General features: G+C 44.9%; 1 protein-coding gene across 1 annotated transcript in view; it reads right to left on the bottom strand.

The window, feature by feature from the left end:
- STRC (stereocilin) overlaps positions 1-21,989 on the bottom strand; it is a 177,690-nt gene that overhangs the window by 143,914 nt on the left and 11,787 nt on the right. The window contains exon 3 of the mRNA XM_077263580.1: positions 19,154-19,286. Coding sequence (XP_077119695.1) covers positions 19,154-19,286 — 133 coding nt within the window. The remainder of the gene's footprint in view (positions 1-19,153; positions 19,287-21,989) is intronic.

Below are 21,989 nucleotides of genomic sequence, written 5' to 3'. Positions count from 1 at the left end.
CCCCCATAGAATATAATGTAGCCCCCTGTATTATGGCCAACACATACTCACTGATATATATATATTTAAAAAATACAATACACACCTCTCCTCATTCCCCTGCCGATCCTGGCTCTGCAGAGCGTCTCAGTAGCTGCACTGCCAGCACACAGCGGGTGCGCGATGACATCACTTCATCGCACACTCGCTGTGTCAGGGGTAGAGGGGAATGATGTTGGACGGACACTGTCCTCCATTATTGCTTTCAACTCTATAGGCATCTATGATGCTGATACTGTTGAATGCGGCGGGGCGGCGCTGGCACCAGGTGGGCCCCCTGACTCACAGGACCCATAGTGGCCATGTGATGTACCGCATGCCACTGGCTAAGGGCCCCTGGGTGTGCGGGGGCCCAAGGCAGCTGCTTACTCTATCTGCCCCTAATGCCGGCCCTGCATACCACTGTATGTAAGGTTAGACAAACTCCCCATTGGGTCATCATAGGGTGCTGACTGATGGATTCTCAGCTTAGAATTTACACAGCCAATACTAACCAATCAATCCAGTGATGATGCTTTTTGTGACATAAACCCATGGCGCTGGGCGGTAGCCGTGGGCGAGGTACTTGTACTTCATGCCCCACCACACTACATGAAAATGGGGGTCCTGGCTGGGTGTGTGGACTTTAGTTGTGATGGTGATATGCCCTTGCAGACAGCATGGTGCCATTGTTTTCCGCTGAACAGGACCAGATATTGCAAAGTTCAATGAGAGAGGTCATAGTTCATAAATAAACATTTTTTTCTGAACAATAACTTTGTAGAAACTATGTACAACAGATAGTAGGCATTCATCTTCATGGACGTTTCGCTTATTACATGGAACATTATCACACACTTCTTCCTTTTCCTAGAGTACTGTCGTTTTCCACTTCACTTAGCACTTCTTCTTAGCTCTATCCCAGGTCATCCCCAATAATGGCATTACAGTCCAGCAACCAAAAGTCCTATACTTTCACCCGCGGTTCCGCATTCTTCTCCCCGGGGGGTCGTTTTCTATGCCAATATGGCTGCTACAGAGCTTTCCATTTCAATGATGCCTCACCACATGGGGCATTTTATGTTCATCTCTCTTATTCTTACTTCTTCGTTCAGGTACCCGACTGACAGACAATTCCAAACTGTCCGCTTAGGCTCCTGCCCCAGGCCCATATACTTTTTACCTTCCTCTCTTTCATGCTGGACCGACTCCAGACTGTGGCTCACTTCTCAGAATGATGTTACTATCCGCTGAGCGGTCGTTCCCTGGACAGGACTGGAGTTACTATGGGTAATCAACCTTTTATTTAACTCACGTTTTACATGCTATTTGGTGCAGCGTTCTAACATAGGGTATATGCAGCGCTTATTTTTTACTGGAACAGCCCTATTTTACAAAAAAAACTTTTTCTCCCTCTACATGCAGCTTAAAGGCTTACTTTTGTTTCATGTCACGACTATAGGACTATACATATATTTCCACTTGGACTTTGTCTTTAGTTCTGCACCATATAGGTCCAGGGTAGCGATCACTCAGTTTTTTCACCATTCAGGATCACACTTTTTTCCATACAAATGTAATATTTATTTAAATAATTGGATTGTTTTTTACATCATTATTTTCTGTTTGTCTATTTAATAAATGGTATTTTAAATATACAAAGACTCAGGTTCTCCTATTTCAAAATTAAAAAATAGAACTTAGACACCTTGTTCAGCTTCCGATCATTGCAAAATCACCATTCTCCATCTGGTTTTGACACTAAGACTATTGGACAGAACCAGCCACTCTTGGATTCCTCGATGACTCCCAGGCTCAACATCCGCTTCACCTCTTTTGAGATCACCTCTCAGCGGGCTTTCAGGAATCCGATAAGGCTTCAAGTTGACCCTGACATGAGGCTCCGCTAGGACCTCATGCTCGATGACCTTCGTACAACCTGGCATTTCAGAGGAGAGGTTCCTGTTCCGCTGTAGCATCTCCCGACACTGATGCTTTTGGTATGGCTTCATTCTCTCTAGTTGGTGGACTTTATAGTTGACATCTCCAGCCTTTTCAACTATTTCATAGGGGTCCTGCAACTTGGCCATGAATTTGCTCTCCACCATAGGTACCAGCACCAGTACTCGATCCACAGGGTCAAAGTGTCTCACCCTCGCTGACCTATTGTACACTCTCGACTGCGATTCTTGTGCTTTGAGGTGGTGTTCTCTCACAAGGTGCATCACCTTGGCAATCCTCTTGTGCATCTGGTCCACATGCTCGATCACATTCAGGTAGTGTAGACTCTGCCTCCCACGTCTCTTTGAGGAGTCCATGGGGGTGTCAGCCACACAACAGTTCAAAAGGGGAGAACCCAGTAGATGCCTGTGGGACTTCTCTGATGGAGAAAAAGGTACCGTAGTAGATAGTCCCAGTCCCAGCCGTCCTTCTCTATGACCTTCTTCAACATGGCCTTCAAGGTTTTATTGAACCTCTCTACCAAGCCAGATGTCATGGTCAGGACATAGTTATGTCTTGTACTCTCGGAGTTAATGTTCTTAGCCTCTCTTTCATGATGGGAGGGCTATTTATACTCGCTCCTAACCTGGTATCCTTGTCAGCTATAGGTTTTCTGCAGTCTGTATGCTTGACTTCTGTAGTGTGTGCTGGCTTGCTTTGTGTCTTGCTGTCACCTGCTTTATTCACTTTCCTGGATTACTGACCCCTGGCTTGGCTTCTGACTATTCTCTGACTCTCCCTGTTGGTATCTTGTAATCTCCTGGCTACGATCTCGGCTTGTTTCACTATTCTTTCATGCTTGTCCCTTCTCTGTTTCCACAGCATCTGGCTCCGCCCCCTGACCGCCTCCCACTCTGTCACATGATCATTGGTCCTTCTACTTTGCCTGTTCACTCTGTCTCATGTGAAAGGTCCCGTTGGTGTTCATGTTAGCTACCCGGTGTCTGGTTCAGTTCTGTTGCTGCTGGGTGCAGTTTCCCCTGCAGCATTTATACCCGGGTATCGTAACATTATAGCTGACCTGATAGTTTTGTGGGGGGTGGTGTTTGTATGCCATGGACCCGGTAAAGGCTCTCACAGCACAGGTTAATGAGCTTTCTCAGCTGTTTCAGAAGCTGTCTGTGGAACAGCAAGCCCTGGTCCAACAACAGGTGCAGAGAGATGTGGCAGGTGCTTTACAGGTGTCTGCTCCATTTTGGTCTCTGGAGGGGGGTCCCTCTGATGTATCCTTAGCGGACCCCGAACCACCGGTAAAATTACCCGACACTTTTTCTGGGGATAAAAAATTGTTCAGGGTCTTTAAGGAGGGATGTAAGTTGTTTTTGAGTTACGTCCCCGGGCCTCTGGAAATGAAAGGCAGAGGGTGGGGGTAGTTATGTCTTTATTAAGGGGGTCCCCGCAGGCATGGGCCTTCTCTCTCTCTTCCTCTGCTCCTGAACGCATGTCTGTGAACCTGTTTTTTGAGTCTCTGGGGCACATTTATGATGAGCCAGATGGAGTGCTTCTGGCAGAAGATATGGTAATGAGTGTGACACAGGGGAAGCACTCCGCTGAATGGTTCTGCTCAGAGTTTAGGCGCTGGGCAGCTGAAGTTTCTTGGAACGATGCGGCCCTGAGGGGGTTGTTCCGCATGGGTCTGTCCGACCCTCTGAAAGACGCTCTAGCACTTCATCCTCCTCCTGATACCCTGGAGGACGCCATGACACAGGCAGTTCAAATGGACCAGAGACTCCGTGCTAGAGGAATGATGCAACAGGAGACTTCCTTGTTCTCTAAGTTATGTGACTTTGCACCTGAATCTGAACCCATGGAGATTGGGTCAGTCTCGGTCTCTGAAAGTGAGAGAAGACACCACAGAGACAATCAACTGTGTTTTTACTGTGGAGCCTCTGGACATTGGAAAAGGAACTGTCCATCCTGCCCTTCTGTGAAACCATCTGAGAAACGACTGAGTCTGGGCAACAATTAAGGAGGTTGTCCAGACTCCCAGGTACATTTTTTCTCGCTTACAAAACTTGTGCTCCAGGTGAAAATGGAGCTTGCAGGCGGTCCTGTGGTGACCACCGCTTTTGTTGACTGCAGTTCTTCAGTTAATTTGATTGATGCCCAAGTTGTGATTCGTAATAAGATAGGGACAGTTAGGTTGAAAAACCCTGTTAAAATTGTGGCTGTTGATTCGTCCCCTCTTACCCGGGATGGAATTTGTTTCAAAACTGATGTTTTTTCTCTGAAAGTGGGTTCCACTCATGTGGAGCAATTAAGTTGTTTTGTATTGAATAATCTGCCTGCAGGACTGGTTCTGGGAATGCCCTGGCTGCAACGCCACAATCCTGCCATTGATTGGGTGGCAGGGGAGATTACTCAATGGAGATGTAAGAGTAATGGTCCATGTTGTAACCTAGGACCTTTTGTTAACCCGATAAAGTCTGTATCTGTGTCGTCTGTCGGTCTGGAGGGTATTCCGGAGTACCTGAAAGACTTCGAAGACGTGTTTTCCGAAAGTGAGGCCGAGGCACTTCCACCACATCGACCCGGTGATTGTGCTATTAATTTAATCCCAGGAGCCAAATTACCCAAGGCTCGTTTATACAATTTGTCTGGGCCCGAGCGCCAAGCCATGAAAGAGTACATTACTGAGAGTCTCCGTAAGGGGCATATTTGGCCTTCTGTTTCACCCGTCGCAGCGGGGTTTTTCTTTGTGAAGAAAAAAGATGGTGGTTTGCGACCGTGCCTCGACTTTCGGGAACTGAATAAGATCACTGTGAAAAACACGTATCCTCTTCCTCTGATTCCTGATTTATGTATTCAACTCACTGGGGCCAAATGGTTTTCTAAGCTTGACTTACAAGGGGCTTATAACCTCATAAGGATTCGAGAGGGAGATGAATGGAAAACAGCTTTTCTGACTACCGAGGGCTTATTTGAAAATTTGGTTATGCCCTTCGGTCTCACTAACGCCCCTGCTGTGTTCCAGAATTTTATTAATGTTGTTTTTTCTGACCTGATTGGGCGCTTTGTTGTCATTTACCTGGATGACATCTTGATATACTCAGAGGACAGTCAGTCTCACTTACACCATCTTCAGACAGTTCTTGTGAGACTCAGGGAGAACCATTTACACGCTAAACTGGAGAAGTGCTCATTCTTTATGCAAGAATTGTCTTTTCTGGGATTAATTGTATCTGGGGATGGGTTCCGCATGGACCCAGGGAAGGTTCAGGCCATTTCTGATTGGGTGCAACCTCATGACCTGAAGGGGTTGCAGCGATTTCTGGGCTTCGCTAACTATTATAGGAAGTTCATTAAAGGGTTTTCGCAGGTGGTGAAACCCTTAACGGACCTCACACTAAAAGGGGCAGAGGTAAAAAATTGGTCAGAGGCCGCAAAAAATTCCTTCCAGACACTGAAGAAATGTTTTGTTTCAGCCCCTGTGTTGATACAACCCGATCCGTCAAGACCTTTTATTGTAGAGGTTGACGCATCGGAGGTGGGGGTGGGGGCAGTGTTGTCTCAGAGCCCGTCCACCCTTACTAATCTTAAACCCTGTGCCTTTTTCTCTAAAAAATTCTCTTCGGCTGAGAGAAATTATGATGTCGGCAACAGGGAATTGTTGGCAATTAAATTGGCCTTCGAAGAATGGAGGCATTTTTTGGAAGGGGCTGTTCATCCCGTTACGGTCATCACTGATCATAAAAATTTGGCCTATATTGAGTCTGCTAAGAGATTGACCCCCAGACAGGCTCGGTGGGCACTTTTTTTTTCTCGGTTTCATTTTACCATTACGTTCCGACCAGGGTCTAAAAATGTAAAGGCGGATGCCTTATCCCGAAGCTTTGATTGTGTGTCCCCTCCAGAACCTCCTTCCTCCATTCTTCAACCTGGAGTGGTTGTGGCTGAAATCTCATCTGATTTACAGAGAGAGATTTTGGAAGCACAGTCACAAGCTCCCAAGAGTAAACCCTCTGGCAAATTGTTTGTACCCGATCATTTCCATCTCACACTTCTGCAAGAATTTCATGACTCTGTGTTGAGTGCACACCCTGGGATTGCAGCTACCCGGGGGGCAGTAGCTAGGAAGTTTTGGTGGCCTTCTATGGGTACTGATATTAAAAAATTTGTGAATACTTGTGGGGTGTGTGCTCGCTCTAAGAGCTCTCTGGTCCGGCCGGCCGGGGAATTGGTACCTTTGCCAATTCCGGATAAACCTTGGACACACCTGTCCATGGATTTTATCACTAATCTTCCTCCTTCAAAGGGCAACTCTGTAGTCTGGGTAGTGGTTGATAGGTTTTCTAAACAAGCCCACTTTGTGCCGTTATCTGCATTGCCTTCTGCTGAAACCTTAGCTCGTTTGTTCATTCAGCATATAGTTCGGTTGCATGGGGTCCCTGTGAATGTGGTGTCTGACAGGGGTGTGCAATTTGTTGCTAGATTTTGGAGGGCTTTTTGTAAGAAGTTGGGGGTTACGTTGTTTTTCTCCTCTGCTTATCACCCGGAATCTAATGGTCAGACTGAACGCACCAACCAGTCATTGGAACAAATTTTAAGATGCCTTGCCTCTTCCAGACAGGAGGACTGGTGTGAGGTATTACCCATGGCAGAATTTGCATTCAACTGTCGTATTAATCAGTCTACTGGCAAATCTCCTTTTCAGGTCAACTATGGATTTGTTCCGCAATTTGGAGAATTTTCCCGCATGGATTCTGGTTGCCCTGGTGCTGAGGGTCTGGTGCAACAGTTAAGAACCCTTTAGAGGGATGTTCAGGGTAATATCTCCAAAGCTCAAAGGAGGTACAAACATTTTGCAGACAGGAGGAGGGGGTCAGCTCCTACACTGACAGTGGGGGAGAAGGTGTGGTTGTCTACCCGTAACATCAAACTTAAGGTACCCTCTATGAAGTTGGGCCCCAGGTTTATAGGTCCATACAAGATATTAGAGGTGATCAACCCGGTGGTCTACAGATTACAGTTGCCCACCTCCTTCAAAATATCAAATGTCTTCCACAGGTCCCTATTAAAACCTGTGGGGACGGTTAGAGAAGATTCCTCATCCAATGTTCCGCCGGTATTGGTAGAGGGTCAGCCGGAGTATGAGGTAGGGCGCATTATTGATTCACGGTGGATGCGTCGAAGGCTTCAGTACTTAATACATTGGAAGGGTTATTCTATTGAGGATCGGTCATGGGTTCCGGCCAGTTCTGTGCATGCTGATCAACTGGTGCGGGCTTTTCATGCCAGGTACCCTGAGAAGCCTGGGGGTCCAGTGGCTGTTATGGACCTGGTGGTTAGGAGCACCCGGAATGACCTGATGAGTAAACTCAAAATCGGGACTAGCTCTGGGGAAGTGGGAACTCTGCTGACCGCAAACCCTACTCCTATCACACACACTAGAAATAGCCGTGGAGCGTACCTAACTCTCCCTAGACGCCTCTTCACAGCCTAAGAGCTAACTACACCTAAAGATAGAAATAGAAGCCTTACCTTGCCTCAGAGAAATTCCCCAAAGGTAAAGGCAAACCCCCACATATATTGACTGTGAGTTAAGAGGAAAGTCACAAACACAGGAATGAAACAGGTTTTAGCAAAGGAGGCCAGATTTCACTAAATAGTCAGAGGATAGAAAAGGGAACTATGTGGTCAGCACAAAAGACTACAAAAAACCACGCAGAGTAAGCAAAAAGACTCCCCACACCGACTCACGGTGTGGAGGTGCCACTCTGCACCCCCAGAGCTTCCAGCTAGCAAAGGAATATCATGATAGCAAGCCGGACTAGAAATAGCAGTACTAAGAAATATATTCAGAAAGCAGTAACAACAGATGAACTAGCAAAGACTTAGCTTCTGCTGGAGTAGACAGGTCCTCAGAGAAGTCCAAGAGAGATCTGAACCAATACTGGAACATTGACAGCTGGCATGAAGTAACAATCTGAGTGGAGTTAAATAGGAAGCCAGCATAGAAATAAACGAGAGCAGCTGATAAAGCCAACCTCAGTGACCAGCAGTTCCGCTCGAAGCCACCAGAGGGAGTCCAAGAGCAGAACTAACCAAAGTACCATTCATGACCACAGGAGGGAGTCCGAGAACGGAATTCACAACAGTACCCCCCCTTGAGGAGGGGTCACCGAACCCTCACCAGGGCCCACAGGCCGATCAGGACGAGCCAAATGAAAGGCACGAACTAAATCGGCAGCATGGACATCGGAGGCAACAACCCAGGAATTATCCTCCTGACCATAGCCCTTCCACTTAACCAGGTACTGAAGCTTCCGTCTCGAAATACGAGAATCCAAAATTTTTTCCACCACATACTCCAACTCCCCCTCAACCAACACAGGAGCAGGAGGATCAACGGAGGGAACCATAGGCGCCACGTACCTCCGCAACAACGACCTATGGAACACATAAAGGATGGCAAAAGAAGCTGGAAGGACCAAACGAAATGACACAGGGTTGAGAATTTCAGAAATCTTATAAGGACCAATGAAACGAGGCTTAAACTTAGGAGAAGAAACCTTCATAGGAACATAACGAGAAGACAACCAAACCAAATCCCCAACACGAAGTCGGGGACCAACACAATGACGGCGGTTAGCGAAACGTTGAGCCTTCTCCTGGGACAACGTCAGATTGTCCACTACGTGAGTCCAAATTTGCTGCAACCTGTCCACCACAGAATCCACACCAGGACAGTCAGAAGGCTCAACCTGCCCCGAGGAAAAACGAGGATGAAAACCAGAATTGCAAAAAAAAGCGAAACCAAAGTAGCCGAACTAGCCCGATTATTAAGGGCGAACTCAGCCAATGGCAAGAAGGTCACCCAATCATCCTGATCAGCAGAAACAAAGCATCTCAGATAGGTCTCCAAAGTCTGGTTGGTTCGTTCGGTTTGGCCATTTGTTTGAGGATGGAAAGCCGAAGAAAAAGACAAATCAATGCCCATCTTAGCACAAAAGGACCGCCAAAACCTAGAGACAAACTGGGAACCTCTGTCCGACACAATGTTCTCCGGAATGCCATGCAAATGAACCACATGTTGAAAAAATAATGGCACCAAATCAGAGGAGGAAGGTAATTTAGGCAAGGGTACCAAATGGACCATCTTAGAAAAGCGATCACAAACCACCCAGATGACAGACATCCTTTGAGAGACAGGAAGATCTGAAATAAAATCCATGAAAACATGCGTCCAAGGCCTTTTCGGGACTGGCAAGGGCAAAAGCAACCCACTGGCACGAGAACAGCAGGGCTTAGCCCGAGCACAAGTCCCACAGGACTGCACAAAAGAACGCACATCCCGTGACTAGGAAGGCCACCAAAAGGACCTAGCCACCAAATCTCTGGTACCAAAAATCCCAGGATGACCAGCCAACACCGAGCAATGAACCTCATAAATAACTCTGCTAGTCCATCTATCAGGGACAAACAGTTTCTCCGCTGGACAACGGTCAGGTCTATCAGCCTGAAACTCCTGCAGCACCCGCCGCAAATCAGGGGAGATGGCAGACAGAATTACCCCCTTTTTGAGAATACCAGCCGGCTCAGGGACTCCCGGAGAATCAGGCACAAAACTCCTAGAAAGGGCATCCGCCTTCACATTTTTGGAACCTGGAAGGCATGAGACCACAAAATCGAAACGGGAGAAAAACAGCGACCATCGAGCCTGTCTAGGATTCAACTGCTTGGCAGACTCGAGATAAGTCAGATTTTTGTGATCCGTCAAGACCACCACGCGGTGCTTGGCTCCCTCAAGCCAATGTCGCCACTCCTCGAATGCCCACTTCATAGCTAGCAGCTCCCGATTGCCAACATCATAATTACGCTCAGCAGGCAAAAACTTTCTAGAAAAGAAGGCACATGGCTTCATCACAGAGCCATCAGAACTTCTTTGAGACAAAACAGCCCCTGCTCCAATCTCAGAAGCATCAACCTCGACCTGAAAAGGGAGCGAAACATCTGGCTGACGCAACACAGGGGCCGAAGAAAAATGACGTTTCAGCTCCTGAAAAGCCTCAACGGCCGCAGAGGACCAATTCACCACATCAGCACCTTTCTTTGTCAAATCAGTCAAAGGTTTAACCACACTAGAAAAATTAGCGATGAAGCGACGGTAAAAATTAGCAAAGCCCAGGAATTTCTGGAGGCTCTTCACAGATGTAGGTTGAGTCCAATCATAAATGGTCTGAACTTTAACAGGATCCATCTCGATAGTAGAAGGGGAAAAAATGAAGCCCAAAAAGGAAACCTTCTGAACTCCGAAGAGACATTTAGACCCCTTCACAAACAAGGAATTAGCACGAAGGACCTGGAATACCATTCTGACCTGTTTCACATGAGACTCCCAATCATCCGAAAAGACCAAAATATCATCCAAATATACAATCATGAATCTATCCAGATACTTTCGGAAGATGTCATGCATAAAGGACTGAAATACAGATGGAGCATTTGAAAGCCCGAATGGCATTACCAGGTACTCAAAATGGCCCTCGGGCATATTAAATGCTGTTTTCCATTCATCGCCCTGTTTAATACGCACAAGGTTATACGCCCCTCGAAGATCTATCTTGGTGAACCAACTAGCCCCCTTAATCCGAGCAAACAAATCAGACAGCAGAGGCAAAGGGTACTGAAATTTGACCGTGATTTTATTGAGAAGGCGGTAATCTATACAGGGTCTTAGAGAACCATCCTTCTTGGCCACAAAAAAGAACCCTGCTCCCAACGGTGATGAAGACGGGCGAATATGCCCTTTCTCCAAGGACTCCTTTATATAACTCCGCATAGCGGCGTGCTCTGGCACAGATAAATTAAAAAGTCGGCCCTTAGGAAACTTACTACCAGGAATCAAATTTATAGCACAATCACAATCCCTATGAGGGGGTAGGACACTGGATTTGGGCTCATCAAATACATCCTGGTAATCCGACAGAAACTCAGGGACTTCAGAAGGAGTGGAAGCAGAAATTGACACCAACGGAACATCGCCATGTACCCCTTGACAACCCCAACTAGACACAGACATTGATTTCCAATCCAATACTGGATTATGAACCTGTAGCCATGGCAAACCCAAGACGACCACATCATGCAAATTATGCAACACCAAAAAGCGAATATCTTCCTGATGTGCAGGAGCCATGCACATGGTCAACTGAGTCCAGTACTGAGGTTTATTCCTGGCCAAAGGCGTAGCATCAATTCCCCTTAATGGAATAGGATACTGCAAAGGCTCCAGGAAAAAACCACAACGCCTGGCAAACTCCAAGTCCATCAAATTCAGGGCAGCGCCTGAATGCACAAATGCCATAACCGAGTAGGATGACAAAGAGCAAATCAGAGTAACAGACAAAAGAAATTTAGGCTGTACAGTACCAATGGTGACAGACCTAGCGAACCGCTTAGTGCGCTTAGGACAATCAGAGATAGCATGAGTGGGGTCACCACAGTAAAAACACAGCCTATTCTCACGTCTGTGTTCTTGCCGTTCAGTTCTGGTCAAAGTTCTATCACATTGCATAGGCTCAGGCCTCTGCTCAGAGGACACTGCCAAATGGTGCACAATTTTGAGCTCGCGCAAACGCTGATCAATTTGGATGGCCAAGGACATTGATTCATTCAGACCAGCAGGCGTGGGGAATCCCACCATAACATCCTTAAGGGCTTCAGAAAGACCCTTTCTAAAAATTGCTGCCAGGGCACACTCATTCCATTGAGTAAGCACAGACCATTTTCTAAACTTCTGACAATATATCTCCGCTTCATCCTGACCCTGACACAAAGCTAGCAAGATTTTCTCTGCCTGATCCACTGAATTCGGTTCGTCATAAAGCAATCCAAGCGCCAGAAAAAACGCATCTACATTAAGCAATGCAGGATCTCCTGGCGCAAGGGAGAATGCCCAGTCTTGAGGGTCGCCACGCAACAAAGAAATAATAATTTTTACTTGCTGAATGGGGTCACCAGAGGAGCGGGGTTTCAAAGCAAGAAACAGTTTACAATTATTTTTAAAATTCAGAAACTTAGATCTATCCCCAGAAAACAAATCAGGAATTGGAATTCTAGGCTCTAACATCGGATTCTGAACTACATAATCTTGAATGCTTTGTACCCTTGCAGTGAGATGATCCACACAAGAGGACAGACCTTGAATATCCATATCTACACCTGAGTCCTGAACCACCTAGAGGTTAAGGGGAAAAGAGAGACAAAACACACTGCAAAGAAAAAAAAATGGGTTCAGAACTTCTCTTATCCCTCTTTTGAAATGCATTAACACTTTATGGGCCAGCTGCACTGTTATGGACCTGGTGGTTAGGAGCACCCGGAATGACCTGATGAGTAAACTTAAAATCGGGACTAGCTCTGGGGAAGTGGGAACTCTGCTGACCGCAAACCCTACTCCTATCACACACACTAGAAATAGCCGTGGAGCGTACCTAACTCTCCCTAGACGCCTCTTCACAGCCTAAGAGCTAACTATACCTAAAGATAGAAATAGAAGCCTTACCTTGCCTCAGAGAAATTCCCCAAAGGTAAAGGCAGACCCCCACATATATTGACTGTGAGTTAAGAGGAAAGTCACAAACACAGGAATGAAACAGGTTTTAGCAAAGGAGGCCAGATTTCACTAGTCAGAGGATAGAAAAGGGAACTATGCGGTCAGCACAAAAGACTACAAAAAACCACGCAGAGTAAGCAAAAAGACTCCCCACACCGACTCACGGTGTGGAGGTGCCACTCTGCACCCCCAGAGCTTCCAGCTAGCAAAGGAATATCATGATAGCAAGCCGGACTAGAAATAGCAGTACTAAGAAATATATTCAGGAAGCAGTAACAACAGATGAACTAGCAAAGACTTAGCTTCTGCTGGAGTAGACAGGTCCTCAGAGAAGTCCAAGAGAGATCTGAACCAATACTGGAACATTGACAGCTGGCATGAAGTAACGATCTGAGTGGAGTTAAATAGGAAGCCAGCATAGAAATAAACGAGAGCAGCTGATAAAGCCAACCTCAGTGACCAGCAGTTCCGCTCGAAGCCACCAGAGGGAGTCCAATAGCAGAACTAACCAAAGTACCATTCATGACCACAGGAGGGAGTCCGAGAACGGAATTCACAACAAGTGGCCCCCCGTTAAGGGGGGGGTACTGTCATGGTTAGGACATGGTTATGTCTTGTACTCTCGGAGTTAATGTTCTTAGCCTCTCTTTCATGATGGGAGGGCTATTTATACTCGCTCCTAACCTGTTATCCTTGTCAGCTATAGGTTTTCTGCAGTCTGTATGCTTGACTTCTGTAGTGTGTGCTGGCTTGCTTTGTGTCTTGCTCTCACCTGCTTTATTCGCTTTCCTGGATTATTGACCCCTGGCTTGGCTTCTGACTATTCTCTGACTCTAAACCCTTAAAAAATTTCCTTCAGACCAGATTATATTAAATAAAATATATTTTTTATTAAAAATAAATTGCAATCACAAAAAACATCACCAAAACGTATGGAAATTTTTATTATTATTAAAATTGTATAATCTACAACAGATATTTATTTATTAAGAATATAAAACATACAACTATAGATAATATGTATCTCCTCCAATCGATGTTTACTTAGGGATAGATAAAAAATATATATATAAAAATCCCGTATGTGCAAGACAGGGCAAGTCCAAACTGATCAGTATAATAAACATAAAAATATATATAATGCAGCAAATAATAATTTAATAATATAATATGTGATAAAAATCAGTCAAATAAATTTGTGAATAATATGTGTGTATATCCATATATACACACACACCACTATTGTGTGCAGCAAAATAAATCAATTCATAATAAAGTGCAATAGTGCAATAAAAAATAAATAAATTGCATACAAAACAACCAGTGTGTCCACAAAAGTTGTGAGCCAAAAACAAAAAACAAATAATTATATATTACCCAGTAAAAGCGCTGCCAAATGTGCCAAAATATATTATGAATACTGACCAGTTAGGAGTACCACTGCCCTGCACACACCACTCCAACGCCGTTTCGCTCACTGCTTCATCAGGGAGTCTCTGATGAAGCAGTGAGCGAAACGGCGTTGGAGTGGTGTGTGCAGGGCAGTGGTACTCCTAACTGGTCAGTATTCATAATATATTTTGGCACATTTGGCAGCGCTTTTACTGGGTAATATAAAATTATTTGTTTTTTGTTTTTGGCTCACAACTTTTGTGGACACACTGGTTGTTTTGTATGCAATTTATTTATTTTTTATTGCACTATTGCACTTTATTATGAATTGATTTATTTTGCTGCACACAATAGGTGTGTGTGTGTATATATGGATATACACACATATTATTCACAAATTTATTTGACTGATTTTTATCACATATTGTATTATTATATTATTATTTGCTGCATTATATATATTTTTATGTTTATTATACTGATCAGTTTGGACTTGCTCTGTCTTGCACATACGGGATTTTTATATATATATTTTTTATCTATCCCTAAGTAAACCTCGATTGGAGGAGATACATATTATCTATAGTTGTATGTTTTATATTCTTAATAAATAAATATCTGTTGTAGATTATACAATTTTAATAATAATAAAAATTTCCATACGTTTTGGTGATGTTTTTTGTGATTGCAATTTATTTTTAATAAAAAATATATTTTATTTAATATAATCTGGTCTGAAGGAAATTTTTTAAGGGTTCATTTCTATAGTGTTTTTCATCAGTTTATAAAAATTATTATCTCTGGTGTTTCTTTCTATATAGGTTGTTGTTATTCTCTGACTCTCCCTGTTGGTATCTTGTAATCTCCTGGCTACGATCTCGGCTTGTTTCACTATTCTTTCATGCTTGTCCCTTCTCTGTTTCCAGGGCGTCTGGCTCCGCCCCCTGACCGCCTCCCACTCTGTCACATGATCGTAGGTCCTTCTACTTTGCCTGTTCACTCTGTCTCATGTGAAAGGTCCCGTTGGTGTTCATGTTAGTTACCCGGTGTCTGGTTCAGTTCTGTTGCTGCTGGGTGCAGTTTCCCCTGCAGCATTTATACCCGGGTATCGTGACACCAGAGAGGTCCAGAGTTGTGTGATTTACAGGGTTTTGCACAACTCTTTCATCACCTTTGACATAAACGTGGTCCCTTGCTCCATCAGTATCTCTTTAGGCAACCCCATTCTCGAGAAGACATGGGCCAACTCTCGGGGGATACACTTGGCGGAGGAGTTACATAGTGGAATGGCCTCTGGGTATCGCGTAGCATAGTCGAGTACCACCAATATATACTGATGTCCTCCAGTGGACTTGACCAGGGGTCCCACTAGATCCATGGCTTTGTGATCAAATGGCACCTCAATGATGGGCAACGGCACTAAGGGCTACGAAAGTGGGCCACTAGGGAGGTCAGCTGGAAGGTAGGACAGGACCTACAGAAATTCACAATATCTCAGTGACAACCGGGTCAGTACAACCTCTGGAGGATCCTTTCCTGGGTTTTTTCCATGCCCAGGTGACCACCCAACACATGTGTATGGGCCATGTCTAACACTCTGCATCTGTATGGCGCAGGCACCAGTAGCTGTTCAATTACCTCCCCTCTCAGCTTGATGACCCGATATATCAACTCTCCATTCATGGCAAAATATGAGTATCGGGTGTCAGCCCCCGGCTCTTGAGCAACACTAACAAATACCGTGATAATATAAAATGAGTTAAATCCCTGGGTTGGGAGATTCCACAGTTTCCCCCGGACACCTCCAGCTCAAGGACGTTAGCCTCAGTGGATGCTGCCTCTTCCTCATCGCCAACCAGCACCCAAAACGGAAACCTGTCATCTGCAGCCTGCGCCTCGGTTTCTTTTGGAGCAACCTGGCTGTTGTCCGGACAACCAGATGTTCCCCCTCTCCCCCACAAGTCCCAAAATAATGCAAAGTCCCCCCCCCCTATTATAATAGGGTGCAATAGGTCCTTGATCATGCTGACCTCATGGGACTCGGTGCCACAGTTTGTATTATGAACACTTGGGCCACAGGGTAGTCCTTAATGTCGACATGGATACAGCGGACACCCACCATCTTTTCAGGAATGAGTCGGTGGGGAATTGTGGCCCTCACTAGGGTTAAACATTTGGGATTGGGGAGGTTTGTCACTGCGATAAGCCCACTGGTGCACCCATTGCGCCCTGACAGTCAGAGTCACTCCTAAGCGTGCCAAGATCTCCGCCTTTAACTTGGCATACTCTTTTGCGTCCTGCAACACTAAGCCATAATATGCCTTCTGCGGTTCACCTATTAAATATGGTGCCAGAACGTCCGCCCGTTGTCCGCATTCTCCACCAATTGTAAATGATCTAAGCATACCCAAAGGGTTCCATTATTCTATCTGGGGCCAAAAAGTCTAAAAAGGTCCTATAAATATATGGAAGTTAGTAGGAATCATATTGCCAATAGAAATACTACCATGCTCAAAAAAGTTAAATCTTTATTAGCATTACTTACACATAAAAAAAACACCAATATTTAACCCCTTTCTGACCTCGGATGGGATAGTACATCCGAGGTCAGAACCCCCGCTTTGATGCGGGGTCTGGCCGTGAGCTCGCATCAAAGCCGGGACATGTCAGCTGTGTTGAACAGCTGACATGTGCCCGCAATAGTGACGGGAGGAATCGCGATTCACCCGCCGCTATTAAAGGGAACCTGTCACCTGAATTTGGCGGGACCAGTTTTGGGTCCTATGGGCGGGGTTTTCGGGTGTTTGATTCACCCTTTCCTTACCCGCTGGCTGCATGCTGGCCGCAATATTGGATTGAAGTTCATTCTCTGTCCTCCGGAGTACACGCCAGCGCAAGGCAATATTTCTATTAATAATTTCTGAGTCATTTGAGGTCTTTTTTTTTTGCGGAACGAGTCGACATTTTTATTGGTACTATTTTCGGGCACATAACATTTTTTGATCGTATTCTATTCTGAATTTTTGGGGGAGGCAGAAGTAACAAAAACCAGCAACTCAGAGTTTACTTTTTTCATGCCATTCATCATGTGGGAAAAGTGATAAGACAACTTTATTTTTTGGGTCAGTATGATTACAGTTATACCACATTTATTTTTTTTAATGTTTTGCTGCTTTTACACAATAAAAACTATTTTATTGAAAAAATGTTGATGCATCACTTTATTTTGAGAGCTGCAACTTTTTTATTTCTCCAATGACGAAGTTGTATAGTGGCTTGTATTTTGAGGGACAAGATGACGTTTTCAGAGATACCATTTTTATTTACATTTGTCTTTTTGATCGCATTTTATTTGACTTTTTCTCCAGGAGTATGATGAAAAACCATACTTTGCCACATTTTTTTTAAGGCATTCCCTCTAAGGGTTAACTAGTGTTACAGTTTTCGGGTCGCTCTGGATGTGGCGATACCAACTATGTGTCCTTTTTTGTTTATTTTTAAAATACTTATTTATATGTATTTTTTATCATTATTATTATTATTATTATTATTATTATTTTGTGATTTTTTTTTTTATGTCTGTAGATTTTTTTTTACTTAGTCCCTCTATGTGACATGCACTTTTTTCACTTTGATCACTTTGATCGCTGGTATAAAGTATTGCAATGCTTCATATTTGTCATTGCCGCACTGACACAAGCTTCTTAGACCATGCTCTGAGCATGGTCTAAGATGCTTTCCACAGCTTGTTGATCTGGGGGGTCGTAGGGTCACCATAGCAATGATTGGGCTTCCTCTCCCTGCCTTCTAAATGCTGCGATGGCTATCGATTCCAGTATATAGGGAGTTAAGGTACCTTCACACGAAGCGACGCTGCAGCGATAGCGACAACGATGCCGATCGCTGCAGCGTCGCTGTTTGATCGCTGGAGAGCTGTCACACAGACCGCTCTCCAGCGACCAACGATGCCGAGGTCCCCGGGTAACCAGGGTAAACATCGGGTTGCTAAGCGCAGGGCCGCGCTTAGTAACCCGATGTTTACCCTGGTTACCAGCGTAAAAGTAAAAAAAACAAACAGTACATGCTCACCTGCGCGTCCCCCAGCGTCTGCTTCCTGACACTGACTGAGCTCTGGCCCTAACAGCACAGCGGTGACGTCACCGCTGTGCTTTCACTTTCACTTTAGGGCCGGCGCTCAGTAAGGGTCAGGAAGCAGACGCTGGGGGACGCGCAGGTGAGTATGTACTGTTTGTTTTTTTTACTTTTATGCTGGTAACCAGGGTAAACATCGGGTTACTAAACGCGGCCCTGCGCTTGGTAACCCGATGTTTACCCTGGTTACCAGTGTAAAACATCGCTGGTATCGTTGCTTTTGCTTTCAAACACAACGATACACAGCGATCGGACGACCAAATAAAGTTCTGGACTTTATTCAGCGACCAGCGACATCACAGCAGGATCCTGATCGCTGCTGCGTGTCAAACTAAACGATATCGCTAGCGAGGACGCTGCAACGTCACGGATCGCTAGCGATGTCGTTTCGTGTGAAGGTACCTTTAAACAGCCAGGGATGGTGCTGTCACCGCAGGAGCTCGGCCATTAGCAGTGTCGATCTCCTGCAGTGATCTGGTGGGTGTCGCTCAGCTGTCAGTGTTTACACCCAGTGACAGTTTCAGCCCGTAGCGGACATAGTACGTCATGACACAGGAACTGACACCCACTCATGACGTGCTATGTCCATCATTGGTCGTATATAGGTTAATGGTGTAGCAGCCTCTGTGGCCTTTCAGAAAATGTGTGTATATACTCACTGACATGTGACACTTAGATTGCACACAGGGGGACTTCCTTTCACTAAGCATGTGACTTATGAAGGTAATTGGTTATAACAGAAATTTTTAGGGGTTTAGTCGCAAAAGGGTTGAATACATATGCACATACCAATTTAGAGTTATTTGATCCCATAAATTTAATTTATGCGTATATTTTTCTCACTTCACTTCACCAACTTAGACTTTTTAGTGCTGATGCATCACACACAAATTGGATTACAAAAATCTTTACACACAGGTTGTAATGTAAGAAAATAGGTAAAAAGCCAAGGGGGTGAATACTTTCGCAAACTAGTGTACATAGGACTAAAATGCAGCAATTCAGGTTTCTTGTCATACAATGACAACTTACTCGTCCACGATGGGATAGTGTCCTCTGTGAAACACATTCAAGCAGTTTCTTCTCCACTGTTCCTAGTGGGTAGTGAAAGGGCTGAAACCTTTGCAGGTCCTCGTATGTCAAGTAACAAATGAGATGACCAAGCCTGAAACATTTAATTGAAACTATCTAAAACCAGCTCATAAATGTACATGGCATATGGAAATGATCAGACTTTGCTACTAACACATTGATGCAAGCAGAACAATTATGAGAGCGTCTATAACCTCTGATCTTGAGTAATTACAGGGCAAATGGGAGGTTAGGTTACTTATGTCTAAAATGGTAGTTCTATACATTTTTTTATTATTCTGTATCAACAGTAACCAAATGCAAGCTCAGGAGGTGTTTAACATTCAAAATACAAATACAACTCACTGCCACCGTCCACTAACTCTCTTTTGGATCCACAGCTGATATAGAATGTATGGTAACTGTTTGCATTAGGCGTATGGCATTGATTTCACCCTATCCCATTTGCAGATGTCAAGAGAAAGGAGTATGAGGCATATTGGATTCCAACATGCTCAATCCTTTGTTCAAATGTAAGATAAGCAGCTGCCAAAGGAGTCTGGCATAGGCCTTTTTCTCTCTGTCCATAAAAAAACACGTGCTTGGATTTGTATGAGCATTCAGTTGGATGAAAAACATAAGGTGGGCTGCGCTGCTGGAGTAAATCGATTAGTCAACAAAGATGATCATAAAGGGTTTTTATTCTTAACGCATTTTAATGCCATGTTGGTGTCTTTATCAAGTGAAAAAAGCAAATGTGAGATTTGTATGAGAGAATTCAGAGGAACAGACATTGGCTGGATGAGCATACATCCAGGGAAATAATGACCTCACCAGCAAATACTTCAGCTGGATGTGTGTCCTTGGACGCACATTCTGCTAAAGTGTATTGCAGCACACAGACCCATCGGGAAGGTAAGTATAATCATTTAGATTTTTTAAATCAGTGAATACAAGGTGCCCATGGCGATTCTACTACATGGATGACTATTGGCTGTGTAGTATACTACATGTATGACTATGGGGAGTGCATTATACTATATGGAGATTAAGGAGGGCGCATTATACTATATGGAGGACTATGTGCTGTGCAATATACTATATGGAGAACTATGGGGAGAGCCTTATACTTCTGCTATGGAGCCCCATGACTTCAATGTTCATCCCTGGTGAGTATAATGGGGTTTTTTTGTATACATTAAAGAACAATGGCAGATCGGGGGTCATATACCAGAATGGGGGATATATATATCAGAATGGGGCCCAGAATAAGGAACATATACAGGATGGAGTATATATGCCAGGATAGGGCCAGGAGGAGGGATATAAATACCAGGATGGAGGGCATATATATACCAGGTTAAGGGACATATATACCAGGATAGAGGACATGTATATAATCAGGATGGGATTTGACCCTGGTGCAAGATTTGCAGACTATGCAAAGCTAGGAGAGATAGCTAATACTAGAGAAGACAGAAAAAGGATTCAGAAGGATCTAGATAAGCTTGAACAATGGGCAGCAGCTAATAGAATGATATTTATCTGGGCAAGAAAAACTAAAATTACATCTATAGAATGGGAGGAATAGAACTAAGCAACAACACGTGTGAAAAAGACTTGGGTACTGTGGAACGCCTGCTAGGATTGTGGGGTACTCAGGCCGGGTCCGGCGGTACTTAAAGGGGAAGGTCACGGCAACAGTGACCCGGTCCGTGGCCCTGGGCGTACAATTAAAGGGGATGAATGTAGTGGCAAATAAAGTCTATGGAGAAATGTTCGTGACCCCACCTGTGGTACTCGGCTAGGGATTGCCCACACTGCTTAAAGGGGACCACTGGGGCTGATGGTGTTGCAGCAGAGTTGGTATTGCTCCCCACAGGTAGAGCTTAGTTCCCAGGGCTACCGATGCAGTTAGTAAGGGATAATAGATGGTGAGGTGAAGGACTGAGGGTGCAGGAAATAATTGGAGGACAGAGGTATTGCAGTTTCCTTTACCTTTTACTGGTAAAATTGCAGGTGCAGTCCAGGGCACAAGTTGCAGATGTTGACGGGGTCCACACCGCCTGGGAGTATCTTGGGATCCACCTAGCCAGATGGGTTCGGAAGCCTTCCTTTTGCGCTGTGCTCTCTGTCCATTGCTGCCTGAAGCTTTACACAAGTTCCTCTTAGTGTCTGTTTCTCCTAACCCGTATGGTTGATAGCATGAGCCTTTCATGGGCACTGTCTTCTCACTGGCAGCCCCAGACTCCTGATTGCTGTGGTGCCTCCAGGTGTTAGATGGGACAAGAGACCTGCAATCTCCTGCCCTCCGGTTCTAGTTGCTGGGCCTTTATTACCCGAGCAACCACGGACTCCGGTGCCCGGTTTCTTGTGCGCTTAATCCTGGGAAGAGCTCAGTTATAGCTCCTTTCCCAGTCTCTCTCCTCACACACTTCCTTTCCCTTCAGTGTCTCACAGTAAACCCACTAACTCTGCCTCCAGACCAGAACTTATAGGGATGTTCCCCTGAAAACCGGGTTTAGAGCTCCCCCTTCTTGTCTGGAGTTAGGAAGGTGCTGTATGTTTGCGTTACCTGCCAAGGGGAGGAAGGCAATGCCATTGTGGCAACCGGACTCCTGGGGTGCCACAACTGTGTCCAGATCCGGGCACTGCACTTTAAAGAAGACATCGAAAAGCTGGAGCAAAGTATGTCCTACGAGGAATAGTTAAAGAATCTAGGAGTGTTCAGCTTGCAAAAAAGAAGGTTAAGAGGAGACTTAATAGCTATCTACAAATATCTGAAGGGAGGTCACAG

Source organism: Ranitomeya variabilis, chromosome 5 (assembly GCF_051348905.1).
Source record: "Ranitomeya variabilis isolate aRanVar5 chromosome 5, aRanVar5.hap1, whole genome shotgun sequence".
NCBI lineage: Eukaryota > Metazoa > Chordata > Amphibia > Anura > Dendrobatidae > Ranitomeya > Ranitomeya variabilis.
The sequence above is the reverse complement of the archived record's forward strand: the minus strand, read 5'-3'. Positions and strand labels throughout refer to the sequence as shown.